The sequence below is a fragment of the Cucurbita pepo genome, chromosome 1 (genome assembly GCF_057944985.1).
Source record: "Cucurbita pepo subsp. pepo isolate OVF chromosome 1, ASM5794498v1, whole genome shotgun sequence".
NCBI classification, from domain to species: Eukaryota; Viridiplantae; Streptophyta; class Magnoliopsida; order Cucurbitales; family Cucurbitaceae; genus Cucurbita; species Cucurbita pepo.
The window spans coordinates 541,831-566,349 of record NC_141798.1 but is presented as its reverse complement, the minus strand read 5'-3'; the positions used below and the strand labels follow the sequence as shown (position 1 = coordinate 566,349).

Here is a 24,519-nt window from a genome sequence, read left to right as displayed (position 1 = left end):
GGAAGAGTCTAAATCTAAAATTAAATCTAAGGAGTTCGATTGTAATACTAAACAAAATGTAGAGAGCTGATTGATTAAAAGTTCATTAGTGTAATTACAACACTTGACAAAGTTCATAACATCCTTAAAATTTTATTCGATATGCTAAGAACAACAATGGGACTCGAGAGAACACGAGACTAAATATTTAAAAAAAATTGTAAATTTTGAGAAGTTTGTTCAATAATTGGTCTTTATGGGTTCGCTCATCTTGTCACCAGAGCAATGGTACTGGCTCTGATGGGTTGGCTCTCTACTATACATTCTCTGTAAGGAAGAAGCCTTGATTTTAATCTTAAAAAGCATAACAAAACTAGTCTCAACTTCTCAGTCCTTCCCAAGATCTCTACATGGTTAAAGTATTTTGAGTGGAAACAACCGATCTCGCAAATGTAAGACACCCCATCTCCTTCAAGATGAAACATCATAGCTAAGATCTCTAAATCTCTTCATTAGGTTTGACTTGTACTCGTTTACTTGCGTATCTTCAGCTGAATCCGGGGTCGATTTAATAACCAAGATCGCCCCTGCTTTATGCAAAGCACCAACAGCTTCATCTGGAAAATTAAATATGAAAAAACGAGCGTTTCAAAATGGATGTAGAACCACCTATATCATCGCAATTTCTAGACATACAAGGAAGCTCTAAATCATTGTGTAGTTTCAAGATCAGGACGTAACCTTCTACAGAACATCAGAAATCCAGATGTGTTACATGTTTATGCACCCAACTCCCAGGTTAATAAGATCGAAACTATAGCGTAGATAATAAATTAAAGAAGTATCTGTGGAGATTAGAATTTGAACCTGAATGTGAGATGGCATGTAAAGCCTTCAAAGCTTCCTTACGTGTACGGTCGTCTTTGGCAGCCCCGAGCATGTTTAAGAGCTCTTGAGCCCCACCGATCTCCACTATTTTCATCCTTTTTTCATCTGTAGTTGCAAATAAAGAAAAAAAAAATGTAATAATCAGATCTCAGCAATAAATTCAACAGGCTTGCCCTGACTAGAGAAGTTACCAATAAAAGTGCAATCAGATAAAACTAGAGACAAGACTGTCCAAGCCCACCACTAGAAGATATTGTCATCTTTGGGCGGGCATTTCCTCAAAGTTTTTAAAACGTGTCTGCTAGGGACAGGTTTCCACATCCTGATAAAGAATGCTTCTCGTTCCCCTCTCCATCCGATGTGGGATCTCACATACAGAATGTTTTTTCAGTTAAGAGTCAGGCTGCTAAAGTAGAAAGAATGCAAATCTAAAATCCGTTCTTGAAAGATGCTTCTTTTATTGTCCAATGCAGTTGGAAGTTTCTGACCCAGCAATTTAGCCTGCTAACATTCTTATTTTACCCTTTTCTAAGTTAGGGGAGCAAAGGAGCTTCATCATTAGTTCGAAAACCTTCGTTAGCTATTAGCATACGTATTTACGTCAGTATCATGATTACAGAATCTCAATAAAAGGTCTTAACACAATTTCTTAGAATCCTGGCGAGAAAAAATATGATGGGCTAACAAGATTTACTGCAGCAAGACAGCAGGCAAGGGATTATATGCCCCACGACACAAAGTTTCAACACGATAGAAAAGTTCGAGACAAGTATCTAGAACTCACAGTTACGCAATCTATAGAACAAATCCTGTAAGTAAGGGCAGAGTTTGAGACAAGTTTTACCATCAATAGTTAAAAGCCTTAAACAATTCAGGAGGGGAAAAGGTGAGGAGATACCATCAATCGAAAAGCGAGCCAATCTTGATGCTCCCATCCTCTTAAACAGTGGATCCTTGACTTGCAAGAGGGAAACAGATTGCTGCAACAAGTTATCCCCTATAAGAACAAATTTAACTCAAGATTACACCCTGAAAGAATTGAAAACTACAAACATTTAACATCCAAAGAAATCAAAAGTAACTTAGAGATATAATTTTCTGACCCATGTATGGAAAAATGTGGTAACCCAGAAATGTGGCAGTCCCAGCAAAGATTAGTTTTAATAACCATCCTACTTTTCTTTCAGCCTCCTTCTCGATCTCTGAAATTAACTCAATCTCAATCAGGCATTCAACAACAATGACAATAAGTATGAACTCATCTATTTACTTTTACAGATTGCAAACATTCCTTTTGGATCAAAGAGTAAAACAAAGGCCACAGATAAATGAACATATGAAAATAAGACCAAAAGCGTACTGTCCCCTAACACTTCGTTGTTAGAACAAGTAATATAATGTTCATCAACATAATAATATTTCCATTGATACTATCATAATCAAAGGTTCAACATTGATATTAGAGATTAGCCAACATTGCTAACATACTATACAAATATCAAGAAAGATCAACAGTAGAAATATAGATACTAACAATAAGATTGACTGCTTAATTATGTCCACATCCATATTTTACTCATATTTCTATCAATTTTTCCATAAAATTAAGGGATAAGAATTCCCGTCAATAACGTTTTAATCCAATCTCTGCTTAGAGCACAATGCGATTAATTTCTTTTCGATACAAGCAACCGGATTCCAATATCCAAACAGAAAAACGCAACGATAGCCATCGAATAGGCATCAAACGAAAAAATAAACCCTTAAATTCCATTTTATATGCATCATCTGAGAAGCCGAACAATCCGTCCCTTCAGCTAACAAAAAGAAAAAGAGATCGATAATTTCAAACAAGATTTACCACGTTCGTCGTAAGCTGAAAAAGGGCGAAATTGCAGGGTCCGCGCAGGTTCCCTTCTGCAGAGATGCTGAAACTAATGCAAGTAAGGGGAAAAACCATGGAGGAAATTTCTGAAAACAGAAAGCTCGAGAGAGAGAGAGCAGAATTTTACGGAGGTGAGCTTCGATACAATTATGCGCATGGTGCACAATTAGCCGCCGGCTCCGGCAGTGTGGGTCGACTCCGTTTGTGAACTGCAACTCACTCCGCCGCTACCCAAATTTATGGCTTTGAGTTTTGGGCCGAAGTATGAAATGGCTCAATTTCAGATAAATTTGAATGGAGATTATAAATATAATTTTGTTAATCAGTAATTAATTTAATATATCTTTTTTATTTCAACATTATCATCTAATTTCTATAATCCATTTGTTTTATAAAATTATTATTCATTTCTTCATTTACTTTGATTATTGTTTAAAAATTATGTGCATACATACACTTTAATTAACTTTAAATATTTTTAACCAGTTAATTCCATTTTTTTGTCTTTAAAACTTTTTTTTAGTTATTATTATATTGCATAAAATCGCCACTAATTAGTTCAACCAATCACAAAAAAGAAAAATTGAAAAATAAAATCATGTAATATAATAAACAATTATAAATTCTTTTTTTCTCGACAAAAATCAATTACATACTTCAACATGTATAAGAACAATCGCTAATAAAATTAAAAACCAGAGTAAAACACAAAATTGAAAAGTCAAAAACAATTCAGTATAGGAGGAACCATATATTTAAAGGCTCTTCATGGCGATATATATATTTATGTTGTTCAACCTTGTTGCTTTTAACTATATCTATCACCATTACCCTGTCGAATTCGCCATAGATGTCTTTAGAGTTCTCGAGTTCAACAAGAGAAACTATGTATAAAAGGAAATAAAAACAGAAAACTACGTCTCAAAGGCCCGTCATGTCGATACGTATTTATGTTGTTCAACCTCGCTGCTTTAAACTATACCTATCATCATTACCTTGTCGAATTCACCATAGATGTCTCTCGAGTTCTCGAGTTCAACAATAGAACAAATTTACTTCCATAGATGTCTCTCAAGTTCAACAAACGAACAAATCTACTTCTATTTCCTGTCGAAAAGAGGTGCAATTTCGTAAGAAAGTTACGAAGGTTTCATCATAAAAGAAGCAGAAGATTGTGAAAAGAACTAATTACTAACCTTCTGCTCTTCTTGGCAGTAGGGGCAATTATTCCTCTTTTCTCTAAGCTTTTGAACCTGTCCTTAACAAGGGTGCAGCAGCCCTGCATTTATACAAAATAACCAACCACAATGCTCTTTTAGTAGTTCACATCTAAATTTCAGAACACAACTACTTTGATAGAAAGGAGTGTATTCAGGAATGATGAACATGGAAATTAATTACTGCACCTTCAGCTTACGGAGTGATCCAGTTATTTCCTCGGATAGGAGAACTTGAACCGGAGCAGGCTCGAACCTGAAAGTAACACCATGCAATTCAAAAGGCAACAAATCGATTGATTACTAATCTTTCAATTTAGTACTAAACAGAACTATTTAAGAGTTGTGTAATAGGACGTACTTGTGCCTCCCCAAGCGAGGTGGGCATGACTTTAATCTCTCCTGTTTGGCTATTGTTCGTCGGATAAGTCTGTTTTGTCTCTCCTCGTCCTCTTTAGCTATTTCTTGAAGGATATCAGGCAAGCTTCATACACGAGCAAAAGTAAAGTTACATTGAACGTCTGATAGCTATGGAGGAGAAAAGATACTAATGTATACCTGTCAATCTCTTTGGAAATTCCTTTCAACTTCTTTGATTCGGCTTCCTTTCTGCGCTGTTCTTTGTTTCTAGCTCTCTTATTCAACTCAACTCGAGTCACCCTTTTTGTCCTCAAAGGCCTGTGTAACAAGCTTAGCTTTTTTAGAAAAAGAACAAAAGAACACTTGAAATACATTGTTTCAAAATTGCGAAAAAGATTGCCCTGCTGTTGGAAAAGCACAACACGTTTTAAGTTCTAATAGATCCATACAGAAAATCAATTATGTACACCTAAAGGACAGACTAGCATAAGAGGGCCAAGAAAATTGATCCAAACTACTTGAAAAATCTGCAAGCTTTAAAACAATTATTCTCCAATAAATGAAACCTTTTTTCAATATCATCCTCATCCATTTCGTCCAAATTGGTTTCGTCATCAGTATCATTATCAGCATCCAAAAATAACATCTGCAAAACACAAATTAAATGTAATCTCTTAAATCAAGAAAAGTTACTGAAAGTAAAAAGTATATTTTGTATTGAGGAGAGAGTATTCCAATACAATTCAAGTTTATGGATCAAAATACTCACATCTTCTTCACTAATAGCTTCTCCTGTGACTGTTAAGGGAACTGGCTCAGGCCCCAGCTCATTTCGGTATACTTTCTGCATTTCTTCTGCAACAGCACGGGCAAGTACATCCTGGATCGGTAAAATGGGAAGTTTAAGGGAAAAAGGATATGATAACGACTTTGAGGGGGGGAAAACACACTTTAAACATCAATTATCGAAAGGTTACCAGAACATTCTTCAACTTCTTTCACAAGAAACAAAGGTTGGAATTATTACATCTTACCTGATGACTCTCATGTGGAGGATTGAACGAACATCCCGAGGGCTCAACTTCTACTGCTGGAATAATGGATGGCTTCGATGATTTCTGTCCAAGATTACATTAACGTTACTTGTTATCTTCCTGCAACAAAATCCACATTTCTTTTTCCTTTTTTTTTATATTATTTCTTTTTTATTCCCCTCGTCTTTTCTTCTTTCTGCCCTTTTGCATAAGGATAAGAATCTAATATCTTTAGAAATCAATATTACATGATATACAAAAAATATAAGACTTGTTATTAATTAACCAGTTAGGGTACCGTACCTTACTTTTTTTGCTTTTATTTTCACCTACAGGAACAACAAAAACAAGTGATTAGTGTTTGATTAATTTTTTCCCATTAAAATGGTTGTTGAGAACAAAAGTGAGATACAGATCACAAGAGTAATGAGAGGGACAAAATAAGCACCTTTATCACTCCACATGTCAAACATGCCAACCTTAGCACCATCTTCAGAGGTTTCTTTAGCTTTAGAACCCTCTTCCAGTTTTTTCTTGGATTTCTTATTAATTGAAGAAGGCACAGCTTGGACAAAAGGATTCTTTGTTAATATGCTGTCACAGTAAAGTACCTTTTCACGTTTCTTTTCAATTTTCCGCTTCACAGAAAGATCTACACAGAAAACAGAGAAAACAATTAATAATCAGTTCAAACAATGACATGTCCTTTGTCTATTTACAACTATTGTTAATGTTAACGAATCAGTCCTTCCAAAGTAAATACAGATGTGTTTGCTCGTCCAACCTTCTTTTACAGATTTTGAGCACAAAGATGGAACATAGTGATATTTAGTTCAAAAGGCACCATAAGTATCGTAATGTAAGAAGAACTACTCGAAATTCTCTATTTGAAGTATTCTTTTATAATATAATGGTGAAATTAAGAAGAGCTTTGCCGCAGAAGTTTGATTCAGCGTCCGACGCATTTTACAGACTTTTAATAGCTTTTGTGGATACTTCAGTTAACGTCCTCATAACCCAATGTCAGAATTTTCACTCTACGGTTCAGCACTTCAACTTCAAACTCACTGAAAAACGATAAGTTTTCTTTACACAAAACAGACCACACTACAATTCGGTGGGAAGCATGAATCAAACGCGAAAATAACCATTAGAGAATCAATGCAAGAAATATCAAAATCAACCAAAAAGACAGAACACAAATGCTAGAACAAGAACAGAAACCGGCAAAGTGAAATAGGCAAGATTTCAAGGTAATAGAAATAAGAGTATAATAACCAGCAGTACCTCGAGACTTATCGACGACGAAAAGAGAATCACTGGGAACGGCGGAAAGAGAACCGCCGGAGAGAGCGTCCTTTGTAGACTTCTCGAAGAAATCCTCAATGTCCGCAGAGCTTATATTGGCTCTCCAGGCCTTCTTCCCCTTCCTAGATCCCTTTGATTTCTTTCCCATTGCTCTGAAACTGAAGATTGAAGATCGAAGATTGACAGCACTGGGCGGAAGAGGAGGTGGGTAGGGTTTATGTCGTTTCTATTTTTCTATTTTTCTTTTTCCTTTATTTTAAAATATATCTATAATTACAATTACAACCATTTATTTTGGCCAAATTATATATATATAAATAAATAAAATAAAAATAAAAACATTTTTATTCTTTATTCCGAGTCAAAGGAAAAAAGTCAACCTACCTAATAAGACCGTTTTTTTTTATTCTTTATTCTAAAACATTTTAAGGCGAGTCGAAGCAAAATAGTCAACCTACATAATACAACGGTAAGGAAAAAGTCAACCTACACTATACAGCCGATTTTTTAAACTTAATCTAAGAAAACATTTCAAACATCGTTACATCATTGTACGTCACTTTAGTCAGCTTTTCCTCCAACATTTCGATCCATTTCGAGTTCAAAGTAATTAAGAAAAAAAAAAAAAAATCAATATTATGAAGAATCAGTCTCTCTACATGCTGTTGGAGATTCAACAAAGAAGAATGAATAAGTTTACAACACTACAAAAATTCAACTAAATCTCAGACAGCCACTAATATCTAATTCCTTTAGCAACCTCAAAGAAATGAGCTACATTTTCCTCAGGTGTACCAACTACAATACCATGGCCTAGATTCAGAATGTGCTTCCCTTTACCTGCCTTCTTCACAGTATCATTAATCCTTTTGGTGATGAATTCCTTGGAACCGAAGAGAACGCCGGGGTCGACGTTACCCTGAACTGCTATGTCTGCTCCTAATCGCCTCCTACCTTCAGCCATATCGACCGTCCAGTCTAAGCTAACAACGTCGACACCGGTTGATGCCAGCCTTTCAAGTAAGCCCCCGGATCCACTGGCATAAAGAATCAATGGGAGGTCTGGATGTGTTCTCTTCACAGATTCGACAATCTGCTTTAAGTATGGGAGACTGAATTCTTCGAAGTCCACAGGGCTGAGCTCTGTGGCCCATGAATCGAAGATTTGAACCGCTTGCGCTCCGTTATCTGCTTGGTATTGAATGTACCTCGCCATTGAGCTTGTAAACTTCTGAAGCAATGCATGAAGAATCTGCAGGAGAAATAATAGGTCTATGCTTACTATGCTTGCTTAACTAACCAGAAGGCGGGACGTGGGATTTTGGGAAGTTGGATGAAGGTATCTGTTTATCAACCGAAGATATGGAGACAAATTTACAAATATTGTTTGTTTGGGCTTTCCCCTCAAGGTTTCTAAAATGCGTATGCTAAGGAGAGGTTTCCACACGCTTATAAAGAATGCTTTGTCTCCTCTTTAATCGATGTGGGATCTCACAATCTACCCCCCTTCGGTGCCCAGCGTCTTCGCTGGCACTCGTTCCCCTTTCAAAGCGATGTGGGACCCCCCAATCCATCCCCCCTTCAGGACCCAAAGTCCTTGCTGGCACGCCGCCTCGTGTCCACCCCCTTCAGGTCTCAGCCTCCTCCCTGGCACATTGTCCAATGTCTGGCTCTGATACTATTTGAAACAACCCAAACCCACCGCTAGCAGATATTGTACTCTTTGGGATTTTCCTTTCGGGCTTACCCTCAAGGTTTTTAAAACATGTCTGCTAGGGAGAGGTTTCTACACCCTAATAAAGAATGTTTCGTTCTTCTCCCCAACCGACGTGGGATCTCACAGTGTCTAAGTCAAAACAAAGGTAACTTTACGATGGGTCCCAAGTTATAATGTGGCATTACCTGTGGCTGAGAAAATGCAAGCCTTTTTATTTTCGAGAAGTGCTTCGAAGAACCACCTTCAACCACGTATGATGCAAGGGTAAACGGAGCCCCAACGAAACCTAGAACTGCAGCTTTGTTGTCAACCTGGAAAGAAAAACACATGATAAGTATACCAAAGGTTGAAAAGCTAAGACATTACATAAAATGAACTCTAGACTGAAAACAATACATGACATCTAAGACCTCTTTTCGCAGAATTGTCAAAGCTTCCCCAACATATGGAACATTCTCTTCAGGGACAAATTCCCTCACTTGTTCAACTTGAGCAGCCTCACTAATGGGATTGGCAATGATTGGACCTTTACCTTTGACAATGTCGAACGGAATATTCATCCCGGAAAGTGGAGTGAGAATATCCGAGAATAAGATCACCTGTCGCAAACATCAACACAAATGAAATCTGATTACAATGACAATGAACTAACTCAGCTATAAATGTTAGAACAAAATAATGCTTTCTTGATATGATAGAGCTCACCCCATCAGGCTTAAAGACATTCCAAGGCTGAAGAGAAATTTCCACAACAAGATCTGTATTCTCTGACCTTTGACGAAATGAAGGGTATTTTTCGCAAATAATTTGGTAACTCTGTTGCAAAAGGCGTGCATAATATCAGATCCAAGTTTAAAAGAAGTTTCAAATTTCAAAGAGAACAACAATTCATAGGAAATCATTTTATGCATACTCAAAATCTTTCTAATAGAAATGACAGAATTTCGTTTTCTTTTTCCATCTTTTATTTGCAGATTGTCTCACCAAATATTTTTCAGCAAAGAATTTGTTAAATCTATCAACTCATCTTTTCTGTTCATATCTACATCAATCAGAAGACAAAGACATGTCTAGACTCAAAAGCATCAAGGAAAGCAGCCAAAGGAATGTCAAAACTAAAATGGAGCTATGATTTAAATGACGATGAACAGCATCGTTAGGAGGCTAAATAGAAACAGATTTTTGCAGAAAGGAATTTTGGGTGAACTAACCAAATAGATTCCCAGATCGCTTTATGTGAGATCCCACATCGGCTGGGAGGAGAACGAAGCATTCTTTATAAGGGTGTGGAAATCTCTATCTAGTAGACGCATTTTAAAAACTTTAAAGGAAAGTTTGGAAGGGAAATCTCAAAGAGGACAATATCTGCTAGCGGTGGGTTTAGGCCGTTTACAATGATATTAGAACCAGAATCTCCGGAGGGGGTGGACATGAGGCGGTGTACTAGGAGGTGGATTGGGGGGTCCTCCATCGGTTGGGGAGAAGAACGAAGTCTTTTTTATGAGGGTGTGGAAACTTTTCCCTAACATAAGAGTTTTAAAAACGTTAAAGGAAAATTCGGAAGGAAAGCCTAAAGAGGATAATATCTGAGAGTGGGCTTGAGCCATTTAACTATAACTATCCAGTTCATGGGCTTTAAATCCCACCAAAATCCTCCACAGACTGCAAGAGGTACAGTCTTCTCTAGAAAAATGATGTAAAAGGTACTACAACCATTTCGATTGAGAAAACCGACCATCACAATATAATGAGGATAATCTATAAATTTAGGATCTAGTTTACTCGAACCATTTGAAGAAAAACAAAATCTCTAAGCCAAGGTATGTGAAAATGTTAAAAAAAAGACGGTTTACAGAAATCTTTAGCCAAATAAACCTGCCTTCATGTACCTCCCAGCTTGCCTCATCAACCAAACTGGGGGCCTTTCCACATCTTCTCCACGAACGGCATTAAGCAACAATGGTTCAGTAGAAGTGGTAGATTTTGGCTCTGCTACAGTTCCTGGATGTGATTATCTTGCATTACAATCATTATTCTCATGATGCTAACACATAACCCGAGAAGCACTTTCTGATGATAGCAAAACCCATCCACATTTCCCCAAATCCAACCATTAAAAACCAAACTCGAATTAGGAAAATGAGCGAAATCCAATTCTTAAGAAGGATCATACCTCCAAGAGCACAGTGGATTCGCGGCTTAAAAGAAGCGCATCGATTTCTTCTAGGGTAAGAAGAAGAGGAAGCAGAGAAACAAGGTAATGGCCTATTGTGAATGCACGACATGATCTTGTTGTAGAGCAGAAATTCAAAAGCTCAGAGAGATGAAAATCGTGTATATCATCTCCCTCTGAACCTGCAAAATTGTTGACTGGTCCGATGCGTTGGAGAAGAAGACAGAGGAAAGGGAATGGAAATCGCATTTGGATAAAAAGGATAAGGCCTTTTACCATAAATCGCCTTATCTCTCCCTACCAGTATTATCATTTGCAATAATAAATATTTCAAAATAATTACACCGATGCGACTAATCATCAATTTTTATCTTTGTCACTATAGTCGATTTTTCATTTGTAATTGATCAATTTTATATATTAATCGGACTTAATTTTACCTAAATTATTATAAACGGGTCAAATTTCGAAACTTTTTTCTTAGAAAGTTTTTGTTTTAGCCCTTACAACTATTTTTCTCGAAAGAGTGCGCTATACTCATTGATCGAGTGCTCTTGCACTGAAGATAAACGAGGCTAAACAATTTGCCGAACCTGTAAGATGTAAAAAAATGCATCGGTAGGGAAGCATTTTACCTTGGAGGAAAGCACCCGTGCAAGAATGTCAGCTTGAGTAACACAAACATTGGTGAGAGTCCAATGCCCCGACAAGGTTCATCCACAGAGGGTAAGCCAAGACATGAGATCAAGCCGAAAGGCGTAGTTCCTATATTACCCCTCATTAGTCCCGAGAGACGAAGGAAGCTAGATCACACCCGTGATTATTTTTTTTCGGTCCATCGAACACTAAAGTTTTTTTTTTCCCCCTAAAAAACAATGGTAAAGATGAAAATCCTAAAACAATTGCAATCCATAGATTTTAAGCCATATTCATCTATGAACTATTCTAACTCCATTCGGAAGTTTTCAGGTAAGAGAGAGGTCAACAAAAGAATTGACACACCATGATGAACTTATAAACATGGAAAAGAACTGAGGAATGCACGAAAACGAATCAGAATATCGTATCGATCCTAAGCTTTCTCTTCGACGGAGCTTTCTCGGCACTCTGTTTCTGCAGTTCCATAAACGTCGAACCCTTGTTAGCAAATAGTCTCCGCAGATTGATCACCGAGAGCTCGTTGAAGCTACCAACTGCAAGATCAGCCTGCACTAGATCATATCTGCACATTGTCGTTCAGGTGTCTATATCAGTCGATGATCGAGATGATCGTTAAGAAATGTGCATAGAATTAGGCACGTACGCGGGGTGGGCACCGATTAATGCTATAGCCATCATTGTACAATTGTGAGCAGCGGTTATGCCCCGAGGATCATCCTCGAACACTACACACTTTGAAGGCTTTCGATCCAGCTGAAACAAGTAATCTATGAGCCATGGAAAATGTGCAACAATGGAAAATGTGCTGGTTTTGCTTCCTATGGTCATTACCTTGACAGCAGCAGACAGGAATCTATGAGCCATCGACTCCATATCGTCTTCTTCCGTTACGATTGCCTGCAAAAACGGGAAACCACTCAACCTTGGAACCACCTAATTGTCATCTTTCTATGTAACCATACAACACATAATGATATGAACTGAGAGACAACAATCAAACTTTATTCTTCTTCAATGTAGCATGAATTGAAACATATTTTGATAATTTTGACAATCTTTTCTTCACATCTTCATTGAAGTATATTGTATGATTGATGTCTCTCAGTTCATATCACATAATCTGTAAGAACGCAAACCAAGCTCACTATTAGCAAATATTGTCCATTTTGGCCCGTTACGTATCGCCGTCAACCTCCACAGAGAGGTTTTCCGCACCCTTATAAGGAATGTTTCATTCTCCTCTCTAATCGATGCAGGATCTCACAATCCACCTCTCTTGGGGCCCAATGTCCTCGCTAGCACACCACTCGGTGTCTGGCTTTGATACCATTTGTAGCAGTCCAAACTCACCGCTAGTAGATATTGTCCGCTTTTGGTCCGTTACGTATCGTCGTCAGCCTCACGATTTTAAAACGCGTCCACTAGGGAGAGATTTCCACACCCTTATAAGTAATGTTCCGTTTCCCTCTCCAACCGTGGGATCTCACACATCCCTTATTCCGAATTCTAGCTTTGTACGAAAGAGAAGGTTTGAGGAATCAGTATACCAACCTGAAAGTATTTCTTCAAACTCATTCGGTCTAATGCTTCGAGCATGTGTATCCGATCAAGACTCGAGACAATGGCACAGGGGATGCGAGCTGTAGACACAGCATCCAGCCACTCTTTGAGGCCATCAACAGGCGTTTTAAGCTGAATAACAAAAATATTTGAATTATTTCCATGATCAATGTAATGAACAAGAGAGCGTATAAAAATATTTTAATGAAATAACTCACCGAAAGAAGACCTCTGTAATACAACTCTGAAAACCTCAGTTTCAGTCTATCCAGCTCACTTTCTGCCATGCCCCAAAGTAGAAGCTGAAGGGTCGAACAGAGTTATCGAAAGCGTTTCAAAAACATGAAATTGTTGCTAACTGACAAAAAAGTGCAGGAACATAGACCAAAAAAGTAGACAAGGAACAACGGAACAATGACAGTAAAATAAACAGTTACAATCATCACACCGTATTTGAGCTACCATGATCCAATGTTTTCAAGGCACAGCTGGGTGAAGAGTTAAGAGGTAAACCGGTTACTGTCAGTTGGCTTAGATTATTATGTTGTGGGAGATTTAAACGTACGACCAGTTAAAGGGAGTAATGATTTAATCATTGAGTTCCCAAATTCATCCCCGGCCCACTGTTAGCAGATATTGTCCTCTTTGGGCTTTCCCTTACAGGCTTCCCCTCAGGGCTTTAAAACGCGTCTTTCAGAGTTACATAGTGGAATCGGTGCTCATCCAGATAATGTCCTCTTTGGGCGTTCCCTTATGGGCTTCCCCACTACGCGTCTGCTAGGGAAAGGTTTCCACACCCTTATAAAGGGTGTTTCGTTCTCCTCCCCAACCAATCTGGGATCACATGAATCCATGGCCAGACAAGAGACAACTTGAGAAACTGAAACATCTTAGTAGCTAGAGGAAAAGAAAGCAAAAGTGATTCTCGTAGTAGTAGAGAGCAAAATGGGAGCAGTCTAAATGATGAGAACGGGGTTGTGGGAGAGCAATACAAGTGTCATGCTGCTAGGCGAAGCGATGGAGTGCTGCACCCAAGATGGCGAGAGTCCAGTTGCCAAAAGCATCACTAGTTTGCACTCTAATCCGAGTAGCATAGGTTGTATCCAAGATGACAAAGGTTATGGAAGTTGGTGAACAGAAGCGTCAACTCCTCAAGGACAAACATAGAATCTACGGATTAATGCAATCAAATCCATTCATGTGGTGTATGGAGCTTGTAGCAGGAAACAAAAAACCACAATGTTTTTTAAGGTAAGGCAGAGGATAGTTTAGAAGTATCTGAGAACACAGCAACCTTTTTAATCCCAATTCCCGACCAAACAATCGACATAGAATTTGTTTTATTTTTTTTTTCAAGTGATGGTCAATTAGAGTGCATTTTTCACAAAGCTAACGTCACAGAACACGAGTTACTTCTTCAACAAAACAAAAGACGATGCAAACCTTCTGCAACACTTGATCCGCACCCGCATAAAGCATTAGTTTCTGCACATCACCATCTTCGGGAACTCTTTTTCCTATAGCAATTATAATTCAAAATTTAAAACAAGAAAACAAAAGTTTAAAGGTTTCTTAATTCAAATAGCCTCCAAATAAAGGAAGCTAAACTAGAAAGAGTTCATATCTCTCCATTTCATAGGTTAAGGGACGACTCAAAACTCTTTGTCTCTCCACACCCTTATAAAAAATGCTTCGTTCCTCTCTCTAATCGATGTGGGATCTCACAATCTACCCTCTTCAGGACCCAGCGTCCTTGGTGGCACTTGTTCCCCTCTCCAATAGATGTGGGATCTCACAATCCACCTCCTTTCAGGGCCTAACGTCCTCGTTGGCACACCATCCGGTGTCTGGCTCTAATACCATTTGTAACAGCCCAAACTCACCACTAACATATATGTCCTGTTTGGGTTTTCTCTTTCGGGCTTCCCCTCAAGGTTTTTAAAACGCATATACTAGGGAAAGGTTTCCACACCCTTACAAAGAATGTTTCGTTCCCTTCTCCAACTGATGTGGGATCTCACAATCCACTCCTTCGAAGCCCAGCATCATTGCTATCGAGGGGAACGACTGCTTCTAAGACATGCATCTATACAGTCAATTCCAAAAAAACGTACATAATTTTCTTGTTTCCCTTACTAATTTCCACTTCAAAGACATGCATCTATACCGTCAGTTCCAAAAAAGAAAAAACAATAAGAACAGCACCTTCTTCTGAGGCAAGTTGCTTCCATGCGTTTAACTTCAAAGCTTGAGTATCTGCCTGAAAATAATTGTATCCATCATCAACTCAGAACGTGTGGTTATATGGGAACGAAGTGAATTCATAAGAACATAGAGTTTACCACAACATTATCCCAAGAGAAAACTAAGCCATATGCTTCATCTGGTTTCATAGAATAACGAATTCTTTTAAGAAATCCTTCTTGCAATCTGTCGTTCAAAAAATCCTGGTTGCAACAAGGAAGGACCAAAACTCTCATAATGAAGCTAACCAGAACATTCAAACAAACAAAGAACCAGAAGAAAACTAGCCCAATATAGTCCATTTTTTCTTTACCACGTCCACTTTCATCGGACCATCTGGTCTAAAAGATTCAAATCCTTCCCCATATTCAGCTCCAATTGCCTAACATACAAACATGTTACAAAACATAAACAAGCGCCCAACATAGCTCAACTAGTTAAGAAATTATCTAGACAAATCAGTACCTCCTGCATGAAAAGCTTATTGGGTGTAAGGGGAAACCTAGCGAGGGAGCCATTTTCACCAGACCCAGAAACGCTCATCGCCACCATGGAATGTTTAATCGAGTTCAAACGCTTCAAATTCTACAAAAATTAGAACAATCAACCATAAAAGCAAAAGGGGGGGAGGGGGTGCAAAGAAGGGGGAAAAGGGTACCCGAAATTTGAGCTTCGAAGTGGAAGTGGGTATCCATGAAAAAGGAGCAGTGGAGGTTCTGAAATTGCTGCAAGTGCAGTCCATTGTGTACGATGAAGGGGGCGAGAGCTCGAGAGCGTGAAAGCCCCAAAAAAACGATGTTTGTTGGAGAGGGTTTTGGCCCTTTTTCTTTTGTGAAGGAGAAGCTCGTGGAGTCGTAACGAATCCACCGGACAATCCGTGCCCCGTGTGTTCGCCAAGAATTGGGATAATTGTGGATTTGGATACGGCAGTGTTGGCAAAATTCTCTAATATAATAATGCCACCTCCTGTTTTATTCTCATCGCCCTTATCCTAAACAACATATATCCCAAAATTCTTATTTGACCATCAAATTCGAGCACTAATTTCATAGATAAACAACAATTTCCACTGATTTCATTTGATTAAGTCCAAATTTGGGTGAAATCGAGCACTAATTTCATAGATAAATTACAATTTGCACTAATTTTATTTGATCAAGTCCAAATTTTGGATGAAATTAGGTGATACCCAAAATCCCGTTTACTTTTATATATAATTTCTTGGTCTTTTTGTTTGTAGATCTGTCGTGGAATCCTCGTACACCACGAATGGACATGACCCAGTTCATCTTTCACCATTAAAATCTACTTGAGCTTCACTTCTTTCTATTTCTCCTTTCTTCTTCTTCCCTCTCTGCTTAGCTTCTTCTTGGTTAACTTGAAGAGCAGAGCATGCCAGCTGAATGTCCAAAGAAAGGTAAGAAAATCCATCTCTTTCTCTCTCTCGAGATCGAATAATTTAGTCGACAATTTCTTTTTGTTCCTCAAAATATTATACTACAATTTGAGCTGGACGATTTCGATTATAATTCTTGATTCTCGTTACAATGTCACAAGCACTTTAAAAGATAATAGAAACAATGACTTATAAGGTTGACATTGAGTTATGTTCAAATTAGTTGTATACATGGATGGAGATAGATCGGAGGAGTTGGGGAAGAAGAGAAAGCGAGCAGTATCATCAAACATTCCTCCACGACACACACTGCACGGTCCTCCTAGGACTCTCAACGCCATTACTCCATGCGCAGCCTGCAAGCTCCTAAGAAGAAGATGTGGTCAACAATGTCCCTTCGCCCCATACTTCTCCCCCCACGAGCCTCACAAGTTCGCCTCGGTCCACAAGGTCTTCGGCGCCAGCAATGTCTCCAAGATGCTCAAGGTAACGGTAACGATAAGAATTTATTAATATAAAATTGAAAGTTTAAAGACCGTGATAGAATATTTTTTTTTACAGGAAGTTCCGAAAAATGAAAGAGATAATACTGCGAATAGTCTAAAGCTAATGTGAGGCTGAGAGATCCTGTGTATGGCTGCATGGGCGCCATTTCATGTCTACAACACCAAGTCCAAGCGTTACAAGCTACACTCACTGCAGTTAGAGCTGAGATACTGAGATGCAAATATAGACAAGGTAATATGGTTTCCATTGCCCTACCACCACCGCCACTGCCGCCTCCCGAGCTACCTCCGCCGCCTCTTCAGGATGCTTCTTCCTCTTCCTCCACCTTGTACAACCGGCCCACGGTGGCTGCTGATTCATCCTTTTTCGCATTTTAGTTTTTTCTTTTTTTTCTTTTTTTTCTTTGGCTAAATTATCTTATATTTTTATTTTGATAATAATTTATAGTTTCTTATTTCTACGAGTAAAAAATAAATATATGAATAAACGAAGACAATATACCGATCAGAGTAATTATAAGAATAAGAATATGATAATTAAGAAAATCTAAAAAATAATTAAAATTTATTATCTATACCAACGAAGTATTTTTATTTTTATTTTTCACAATTTCAATCAGAAAACTCCAAAATAATTATATATTGAGTGATTTTTTTTTTCTTAAATAAGTGAATAAAGACAAAACATCTTTCCAGACAAATAGGTAACGTGTTGAAGAATTTTATATATTATTAATTAAAAACATCATATAATACTAAACAATCAATAATAATTTTAATTTTTTCAACTTAACCGAGAACGTTATATATTATTATAATTTTGTATTTATTAAGAAAAAACTTGTCAATCTTTTTTCATCGACACGAGACTTCAACCGCTCGTAGTTGGCAGCTAACAAGGTAGAGTGATAATTGAGAGATGTGAGATTAAATTTGGTTGACTAAAAAGAGTGATAGCACATGGAAGTGAATATGTAGCATTCAAGGATGGGATCTAAAATCTCAATTATTATTGTTTATTTTTAAATAATTTAAAATGTTGCCTAATAGGGAGACAATTTAATTGAAATTGTTGGGAGTGTCTGACTATGATATCATTTATAATGATCCAACCTCACTGATAGTAGAGATCGTCCGTTTTAGCCCGTTACGTATCGTCGTTAGTCTTACGATTTTAAAACGTGTATGCTATAAAGAGGTTTTCACATCTTGTAAAAAATGATTCGTTTCCCTCTCCAACCGACGTGGGACATCACACTTTCGCCCCTTTTTTTCTAGCTATTTTACATTCTCAATAGTAATGGAAAAACGTCCGTGTCATAGAGCTGCTCGTGTCTACTAATACCATTCAAATGCTTGTAACTCGGCGTAAATCTTAAAACATCCCATCTTTTAATGACCAATTTGATTGATTATTTGTCTTAGTTCTAAGTTTTGATGGGTTACAAAGATTGATAGCAATATTAGCCTCCATCAAACTTGTAGCCCAAGAGATGTATCCAACGCTTTGGATTCAATGCCATCTTTAGCTTCAATGGCTTCCTTCTTGTAAATATACAAACTTGACACCCACAAGAACACCCCCAAATTGAGTGTAGATATGACCAAAAGAAAGCCATAGTAGTAATCCAAATGGGAGTCATTCAAGTTGTTCCCAATCCAACTCTTCCTGCCGTTTTCTCCGGTGAGTTTATCGACGACGGTGACGAGAAAACTATTGAGGAAGTTTCCGACTCCGATCCCGCTTGTGAAGAATGTAGTTCCAAGGCTTTGCATGTCTTCCGGGGACTGGTCGTAGAAAAACTCGAGCAACCCAATTGCAATGAAAACGTCTGCAAAGCCGAGGAGGATGTATTGTGGCAACAGCCAGAGGATGCTCATGGGAACGACTTGGTTTGGTTGCGTAATATAGTTGGTTCGAACGACGTGCATCCTTCGAACCTCGATTGCATAGGCAATAGCAATGGCTATGATTTGGATGACGAAGCCGACTCCTAGTCTTTGGAGTAGAGTGATACCTCGAGGGTTTCCGGTTTTTCGACGCATGAACGGGACGAAGTAGCGGTCGTACAATGGGACGGAGAGGAGCATGGAGAGGGTGACAAAGCTGCCGAGGGAGGCTGCTGGGATGGAGAAGGCATGGAAAAGGGTTCGGTTTAAGGTGGTGCCTTGTTTGACAAAGAGGGTGTTGATTTGAGCCCAAATGGTGCTTGGGACAAGGGTGGCTAGCCAGATTATGACCATGCCTAAGACCAGCTTGGTTCCTTCCACTTGAGTCACTGTGCATTTGGGCCTTGAGGAATTTGTGGCATCTTTAATTGCAGCTCGGTCCAAGAACCTGAGGGCAGTTCCAATAACTTGTTAGAAGTGGGTTCATACAATATTGGAGGGTCGGCATAATGGAAAGGGAAAATAGCTGTGGATCATTGAATATGGGGTTTGTTTTGGTGCGCCCACCATGATGCTGCCCACTTAGTGAAGGTGGGACGAAAGCCGAAACAGGTGGTTTGTGTCGAATATTGTTGGGAGAGGAGTCTCACATCCGCTAATTAAAGAATTGAAAGTTACAAAAGTTTATGCTCAAAGTAGACAATATCATACTATATTATAAAGAATCGTGATTCCTAACATGATATTAGAGTCATGTCCTTAACTTAATTATGTCAATAGAATTTTGAACAAATAAGTTTTGAGCTTTGAAGATGCGTCAAAAGTGATTGAAGTGTCGAACAAATGGTGTATTTTGTTCAAAGGCTCTAAAGAAAAAATCGAGCCTCGATTAAGGGGAGAAGGCGTTCGAGGGCTCCATATGTTTCAGGAGAATTGTCCCATATCAGGCAATTAAGGAATTGATGATGAGTTTATAAGTAAGAAATAAATCTCTATTGATATGAGTAATAGTGTCTCGCAGAGGAAAGGGTACCTGAAAATGGGAGTATGCTGGACCAGCCTTTTTCCGGCGCCGGAGTAACCCTGCAGCTCCACCTCATAAAGCTCACTGGGGCTAGCCGGAAGCTGGAGCTTTCTGTTACGAAACGCTGCGAGTGGCACCCGAATCAAGTCCTTGGCGGGACTCCGAGATTTTCTAACCTTATGCCGGTAAAGGGGAGTTCCCAAATAGAAGATGAAGAGAGAAAACAGAAGGCCAACGGTCGGAATACCATAGCCGAGGCCCCAGCCGAGGTTCTCTTGGATGTAGACGAGGCCAAGAGTGGCAAAGAGAGCGCCCACGAATGAGCTAAACATCCACCAGTTGAAAAATGAGACCTTCATCTGCTTCTCAGCTGGGTTGAAGTCGTCGAACTGGTCAGCACCGAATGTCGAGATGTTTGGTTTTGTGCCACCGGCGCCGAGGGCGATGGTGTAGAGAGATATGTAGAAGAAGGTTATTTGTGAGGGCGTGGCTTTGCTGCAGACGCCATTGTTGCACGTTGGTTTTAAGGTCTTTACTGATACTGCCATAGTCAGAAACACCATTCCCTGATACAAAATTGTGTATAAATGCCTCAACTTTAATTTTGATACTAATTTGTATATCATCAATGAAAACATTAGAATTTATTAGGATAATTTTGTGATCGAAAACTCTCACGAACAGAGATTTTGCTCTGTTAGCTAAAATAGATCGGAGACCGAGACTGATAATCTTCATCCCCTCCCCTGCCCCATACCCTGTCTAAATCCCTGACCCCTCACTCTACTCTGATCACTATAAATTTTTCATGGAGAATTCTCGTAAAAGTAAATGAAGAATTTGATGGAGATGAAGATTGAAATAAGAGGAAGAAACGAGAACGGTTTTCGCCCTGCCCTGTGAACATCTCTAAATAGGACTGAACACGAGAAGATGGAGGGTTTACCATGACATAGATGAGAGATGAGAAGGTGAAAGTCCAAAAGCGGCCAAGGAAAGAATCAGCTATGTAAGCTCCAAGGATGGGAGTAAGCCAAACAGATCCCGACCAATTATTAACATTTCTAACCGACGACACCGTGTCTTCATGAAGTTGGGTCGTTAGATAATTCACCAAATTCGAAGCTATACCATAAAACGCCATCCTTTCAAACGCTTCATATCCTAAAAACAAATTAAACCAAAAGCAAATTTACGCGAGTTTAAATTCAAATAAGCAAACAATATCAGTGACTCGTACCTACAAGAAAAGCACAGGCTTTCCATTTTCCAGTCGTCGAAGCAAGAACGGGTTGGCCACGAAGATCCACAGTCCCATCTTGGGTGACATCTTTGGTCTCCATTAGAGAAGCCAAGAGCTTGGCTTCGGGAAAATTAAGATTAAAAAAAAACAGGGAGAGAAAGAAGAAAGAGAAGAATCAAGGTCCTTGGATGTGCTCATAGATCTGTCAAAATGGCTATAAATAAGCTGATACACGTATTCAGTACCTCTAAACTGTGTGTTTGTGACGAGATTTATTAGTGGTGTGGTTGGCTCATGGAGTTGCAATCTTGGGGACCCCTTGCGCCTAAATTGAACCCACTTTTATTTCACCACGACACTAGTCTAACCGACCCAAGGCAACCTATATGGTCTAGACCCCAATTTGGACGATCTTGTCTAACCGACACAACCGCACCACATAGACTTTGGCTCGATTTAACTCAATATACGCAACATATAAAATAAAAGAAAATATATATATCCATAGTAAAAAAAAACGCTTTAATGAACACTGAATTCTTATATAACTTAAAATTGGTTTAAATTATGAGCGAAAATTATTATTAATCTACTTTACTCGAGATAATGTTAATAAATAAATAAAGAAAAAGAAAAGTGTATCCACCAAAAGTATGCCACTTTTACCGATAAGAAACCCATATCCTCATTATTATTTTTTTCCAAGAGAATATTTCTTTAATTAAAAAAAAAAAAATATCTTAGAAATGATTTAATTAAACTTGTGGTTCTTATCATTTAGAAGCTATCCAATGAATCTACGCTCCAATAAGCTAAATGAGACAGTAAATAGGTCAAAAAACAAAAAATGACGAGACGTTTGAGTGATAATCGAAGTGAATCACAAATCCATTAAGTAATAGTTGTAGCTTAGCTAGGACAAGACGAGCAATAATTATATACCTAAACAGTGAGATTTCACATCGATCGGAGAAGCAAACGAAACATTTTTTTTATAAGGGTGTGGAAACCTCTTCTTAATAGATGCGTTTTAAAACTGTGAGGTTGATTATATTCAGTGTTGTCATATTCACCTCTAACTGAGTTGATACATTTAATCAGTTCAACCGAGTCCACATTCAGTGCAACTAAGAACGAAAAAGGTAAAAAAAAATTGAATAATTTGTTTTGGGTTTATAAAATAATGAAAAATGTCCTAAAAAAAGAAGTTATCCCACCAGGCCCTCTCTCCCACATAAGTATGTTAATGTATTGAAAAGTTTGGAAAGTGAGTAGTGGGTTATCTCTCAAGCACATAAAGATGGCTACTCATTTGTCAGCTTATAGCAACTTGTGCAACGCGTGCCTCCCACTCTCTCCCACATTTCTACCGACGTTTCTTATAAGGATGTGTGATCGTTTTAAAAAATTTGAAGCTGACGACAATACGTAACGAGCTAAAGTGACAATATTTGTTATAAATGATATCATAGGCAGACAATGGACGATGTGTCAATGCAGACACTAGTCTTTAACGAAGTAGATTATGAGATCTCACATAGGAGACACCGAGCGGTGTAACTTTGTCATTTATGTAAATTGTTCCCCACTTAGTGTATTCTTCTTTATAAATGATTGTAAAAAGAAACTAAATCAAATAAATCATAAGCAAACCCACCAATATTTTGTAACTTTTCAATTTTTTTAAGATGGATAAATAGTTGATTAGCTTAATATTAAAAGATAAAAGATCAAAATTAACAATTTTTAGAATAGTTTATTCAATAAGTTTCGTAGACATTGACAAATCAACGATATTAAATGTTGGAAGCTGATCTTTCGCCAATCTTTAACTGATATTATTTGGAATCTCTTTATGTTTTTTGTGTTGGGTTTCTAATGCTGGACCGCTGAGTAGGGTTATTAGGTATGGAGTCGTTGAATAATTGATATTTGGAATAATGAGAAACAACGACCTCTATATTGATATGATATTATCCACTTTGACTTTGATTTTCATCTTAATTAACCAACGTGGGGCTCGAACAATCCTCCCTCGAACAAAATACACAATCGGGCCTTCTTGGGTTTCCATAGTTTGTGCAAAACGCACACCACCCACAAGTGAATTGCTCGATTTTTAGACCCAATTGAGTCAAAGATTTGACTTTTCGTCAAGAAAATGAAGAATATAATCAATTCATCGTGAAAATTAACCATAGAGAGATGCTTAAATACACACTACACAAATTGAGTTGTATGTATACTCGGGATTTACGAGTCATTTGAAGAAGAATTTGGTGAAGAAATTGGGCGATGAAGAATTGGATTTTTCCAAACAAGCAACATGAGCATATCGTCCAAGCTTGTCGACTTGTCTTGCCTCGCCCCTTGTGTCTTTCTTGCACACCTTGCATGTCTTGTCCACCCACCCTTCTTCAACGTATTGCCCATCCACTAAATTTCATAAAAACCCCAATTTTATTTTCCTATTTTTATAATTATAATTAATTTAAATAAATAAATAAATAACATAATTTTTTTACTTACCTTCTATGTAGGATTTGAAGAAGTCCTTGTAAGTCCCTCCTATTTTCCTTCTTAGAGCTCCATACTACGTCATAAAAAAAAAATCACTACAAATTTTAATTTATTTTTTTGTAATATTACGTCATAAACAAAATCTATTTGAAATATTTATAAATATATATTTCGTTAAATTGTGAAAGTAATAATTAAATTATGTGTTAAAGTAAGTTTTTAGTCTATTTGACCGTTTTTTAATTATTTTATTAAATATAAAAAATTATAATTGCGGGATTTAAAGTTTTTTTTTTTTTTTTTTTTTTTTTTGTAATTATTTTATATTTTTAATTAGACCGAATAATAAATTAACTGTGAGTAACGTTTACCTGTTCCCGGCTCATTCTACCGCCGGCTTTGGTGGCCTGGCGGGCGTCATCGAGAAGCTCAGCGTCGCGACTCGACCGGACCTGAGAGAAATCCAACGCCTCCGTCACGCTGCTAAACAGCGACTGCTTGTTCTTCCTTTCACCGGCGTCTTCTTTCTCCTCGCCCTTCTCCGTCGCTTTTGCTGATACTCTCAGATTCGAGCTTCTGACGGGAGTCATCTCCCTCGCCGTCTTCCATCCCTGCCCGAATTGCGATGTGAATCCGACGTGCGATGGAGAAATCGCCACCATCGCTGCCGTTTGGTTGAGGCTGAGATTCGAAGAATTGGCGGGGATCTTGACGATTTCGCTGTGGACGAGGAGTCGCTCTGTTTTATAAGTGAGTGAAAAAAGAAAAATAGTGAGATTAGAGGTCGGCAGAGATTGGGCGCTGTGGTTGCTGTGGAGCTACGTGGTTGTGTTTCTTACTCTTGATCTCTTGGTTTTCTAGGGCCACTTGATTTTGTTTTTCTTTTTTGTCGTTCAATTATCTGTTGAGAATGCC

At 38.2% G+C, this 24,519-nt stretch overlaps 6 protein-coding genes and 1 pseudogene across 11 annotated transcripts; 1 reads left to right on the top strand and 6 right to left on the bottom strand.

Annotated features, from left to right (window-relative positions):
* Window positions 1-48: 48 nt before the first annotated feature.
* LOC111790336 (ARM repeat superfamily protein) lies at window positions 49-3,040 on the bottom strand. Of its 2 annotated transcripts, none has more exons than XM_023671215.2 (6): window positions 2,880-3,040; window positions 2,729-2,795; window positions 1,971-2,069; window positions 1,766-1,864; window positions 847-972; window positions 49-596 (listed from the first exon to the last, which is right to left on the bottom strand). In XM_023671215.2, exons 1-6 carry the CDS (start codon window positions 2,907-2,909, stop codon window positions 451-453), a joined length of 567 nt encoding a protein of 188 aa, XP_023526983.2. In that variant the 5' UTR covers window positions 2,910-3,040; the 3' UTR covers window positions 49-450. The 2 variants fall into 2 exon arrangements, with proteins under 2 accessions (XP_023526983.2, XP_023526974.2); XM_023671206.2 differs by having other exon boundaries at window positions 2,729-2,801; window positions 2,880-3,027.
* Window positions 3,041-3,417: 377 nt separating this feature from the next.
* Window positions 3,418-6,912, bottom strand: LOC111798584 (ribosome biogenesis protein NOP53). 2 transcript variants are annotated; one of them, XM_087129032.1, is made up of 12 exons: window positions 6,651-6,911; window positions 5,812-6,015; window positions 5,667-5,692; window positions 5,364-5,447; window positions 5,099-5,209; window positions 4,896-4,975; window positions 4,528-4,647; window positions 4,331-4,453; window positions 4,159-4,225; window positions 3,949-4,031; window positions 3,837-3,859; window positions 3,418-3,794 (listed from the first exon to the last, which is right to left on the bottom strand). In XM_087129032.1, the coding sequence occupies exons 1-11, from the start codon at window positions 6,817-6,819 to the stop codon at window positions 3,853-3,855; spliced, it is 1,074 nt and encodes a 357-aa protein (XP_086985158.1). In that variant the 5' UTR covers window positions 6,820-6,911; the 3' UTR covers window positions 3,418-3,794; window positions 3,837-3,852. The 2 variants fall into 2 exon arrangements, with proteins under 2 accessions (XP_086985158.1, XP_023537970.1); XM_023682202.2 differs by having other exon boundaries at window positions 3,418-3,859; window positions 6,651-6,912.
* A 374-nt stretch (window positions 6,913-7,286) lies between these two features.
* Window positions 7,287-10,811, bottom strand: LOC111801269 (uroporphyrinogen decarboxylase). Its single transcript, XM_023685258.2, has 6 exons — window positions 10,562-10,811; window positions 10,268-10,389; window positions 9,094-9,204; window positions 8,799-8,987; window positions 8,574-8,699; window positions 7,287-7,923 (listed from the first exon to the last, which is right to left on the bottom strand). Exons 1-6 carry the CDS (start codon window positions 10,671-10,673, stop codon window positions 7,408-7,410), a joined length of 1,176 nt encoding a protein of 391 aa, XP_023541026.2. The 5' UTR covers window positions 10,674-10,811; the 3' UTR covers window positions 7,287-7,407.
* A 644-nt stretch (window positions 10,812-11,455) lies between these two features.
* Window positions 11,456-15,960, bottom strand: LOC111801243 (5-amino-6-(5-phospho-D-ribitylamino)uracil phosphatase, chloroplastic). Of its 2 annotated transcripts, none has more exons than XM_023685257.2 (11): window positions 15,684-15,960; window positions 15,491-15,601; window positions 15,339-15,407; window positions 15,124-15,228; window positions 14,987-15,041; window positions 14,225-14,298; window positions 13,000-13,083; window positions 12,773-12,913; window positions 12,053-12,118; window positions 11,865-11,974; window positions 11,456-11,783 (listed from the first exon to the last, which is right to left on the bottom strand). In XM_023685257.2, exons 1-11 carry the CDS (start codon window positions 15,765-15,767, stop codon window positions 11,615-11,617), a joined length of 1,068 nt encoding a protein of 355 aa, XP_023541025.2. In that variant the 5' UTR covers window positions 15,768-15,960; the 3' UTR covers window positions 11,456-11,614. The 2 variants fall into 2 exon arrangements, with proteins under 2 accessions (XP_023541025.2, XP_023541024.2); XM_023685256.2 differs by having other exon boundaries at window positions 15,491-15,610; window positions 15,684-15,959.
* Window positions 15,961-16,282: 322 nt separating this feature from the next.
* LOC111801926 (LOB domain-containing protein 15-like) lies at window positions 16,283-17,382 on the top strand (annotated as a pseudogene). The gene is made up of 3 exons (XR_015423165.1): window positions 16,283-16,442; window positions 16,645-16,907; window positions 16,983-17,382. The product of XR_015423165.1 is annotated as an LOB domain-containing protein 15-like (transcript).
* Window positions 17,383-18,300: 918 nt separating this feature from the next.
* Window positions 18,301-21,288, bottom strand: LOC111794633 (protein NRT1/ PTR FAMILY 5.1). 2 transcript variants are annotated; one of them, XM_023676720.2, is made up of 4 exons: window positions 21,082-21,288; window positions 20,788-21,005; window positions 19,851-20,407; window positions 18,301-19,265 (listed from the first exon to the last, which is right to left on the bottom strand). In XM_023676720.2, the coding sequence occupies exons 1-4, from the start codon at window positions 21,182-21,184 to the stop codon at window positions 18,401-18,403; spliced, it is 1,743 nt and encodes a 580-aa protein (XP_023532488.2). In that variant the 5' UTR covers window positions 21,185-21,288; the 3' UTR covers window positions 18,301-18,400. The 2 variants fall into 2 exon arrangements, with proteins under 2 accessions (XP_023532488.2, XP_023532497.2); XM_023676729.2 differs by lacking the exon at window positions 20,788-21,005 and having other exon boundaries at window positions 21,082-21,226.
* A 1,952-nt stretch (window positions 21,289-23,240) lies between these two features.
* Window positions 23,241-24,348, bottom strand: LOC111794620 (potassium transporter). Its single transcript, XM_023676697.2, has 3 exons — window positions 23,976-24,348; window positions 23,614-23,677; window positions 23,241-23,520 (listed from the first exon to the last, which is right to left on the bottom strand). The coding sequence occupies exons 1-3, from the start codon at window positions 24,264-24,266 to the stop codon at window positions 23,345-23,347; spliced, it is 531 nt and encodes a 176-aa protein (XP_023532465.1). The 5' UTR covers window positions 24,267-24,348; the 3' UTR covers window positions 23,241-23,344.
* Window positions 24,349-24,519: the final 171 nt, after the last annotated feature.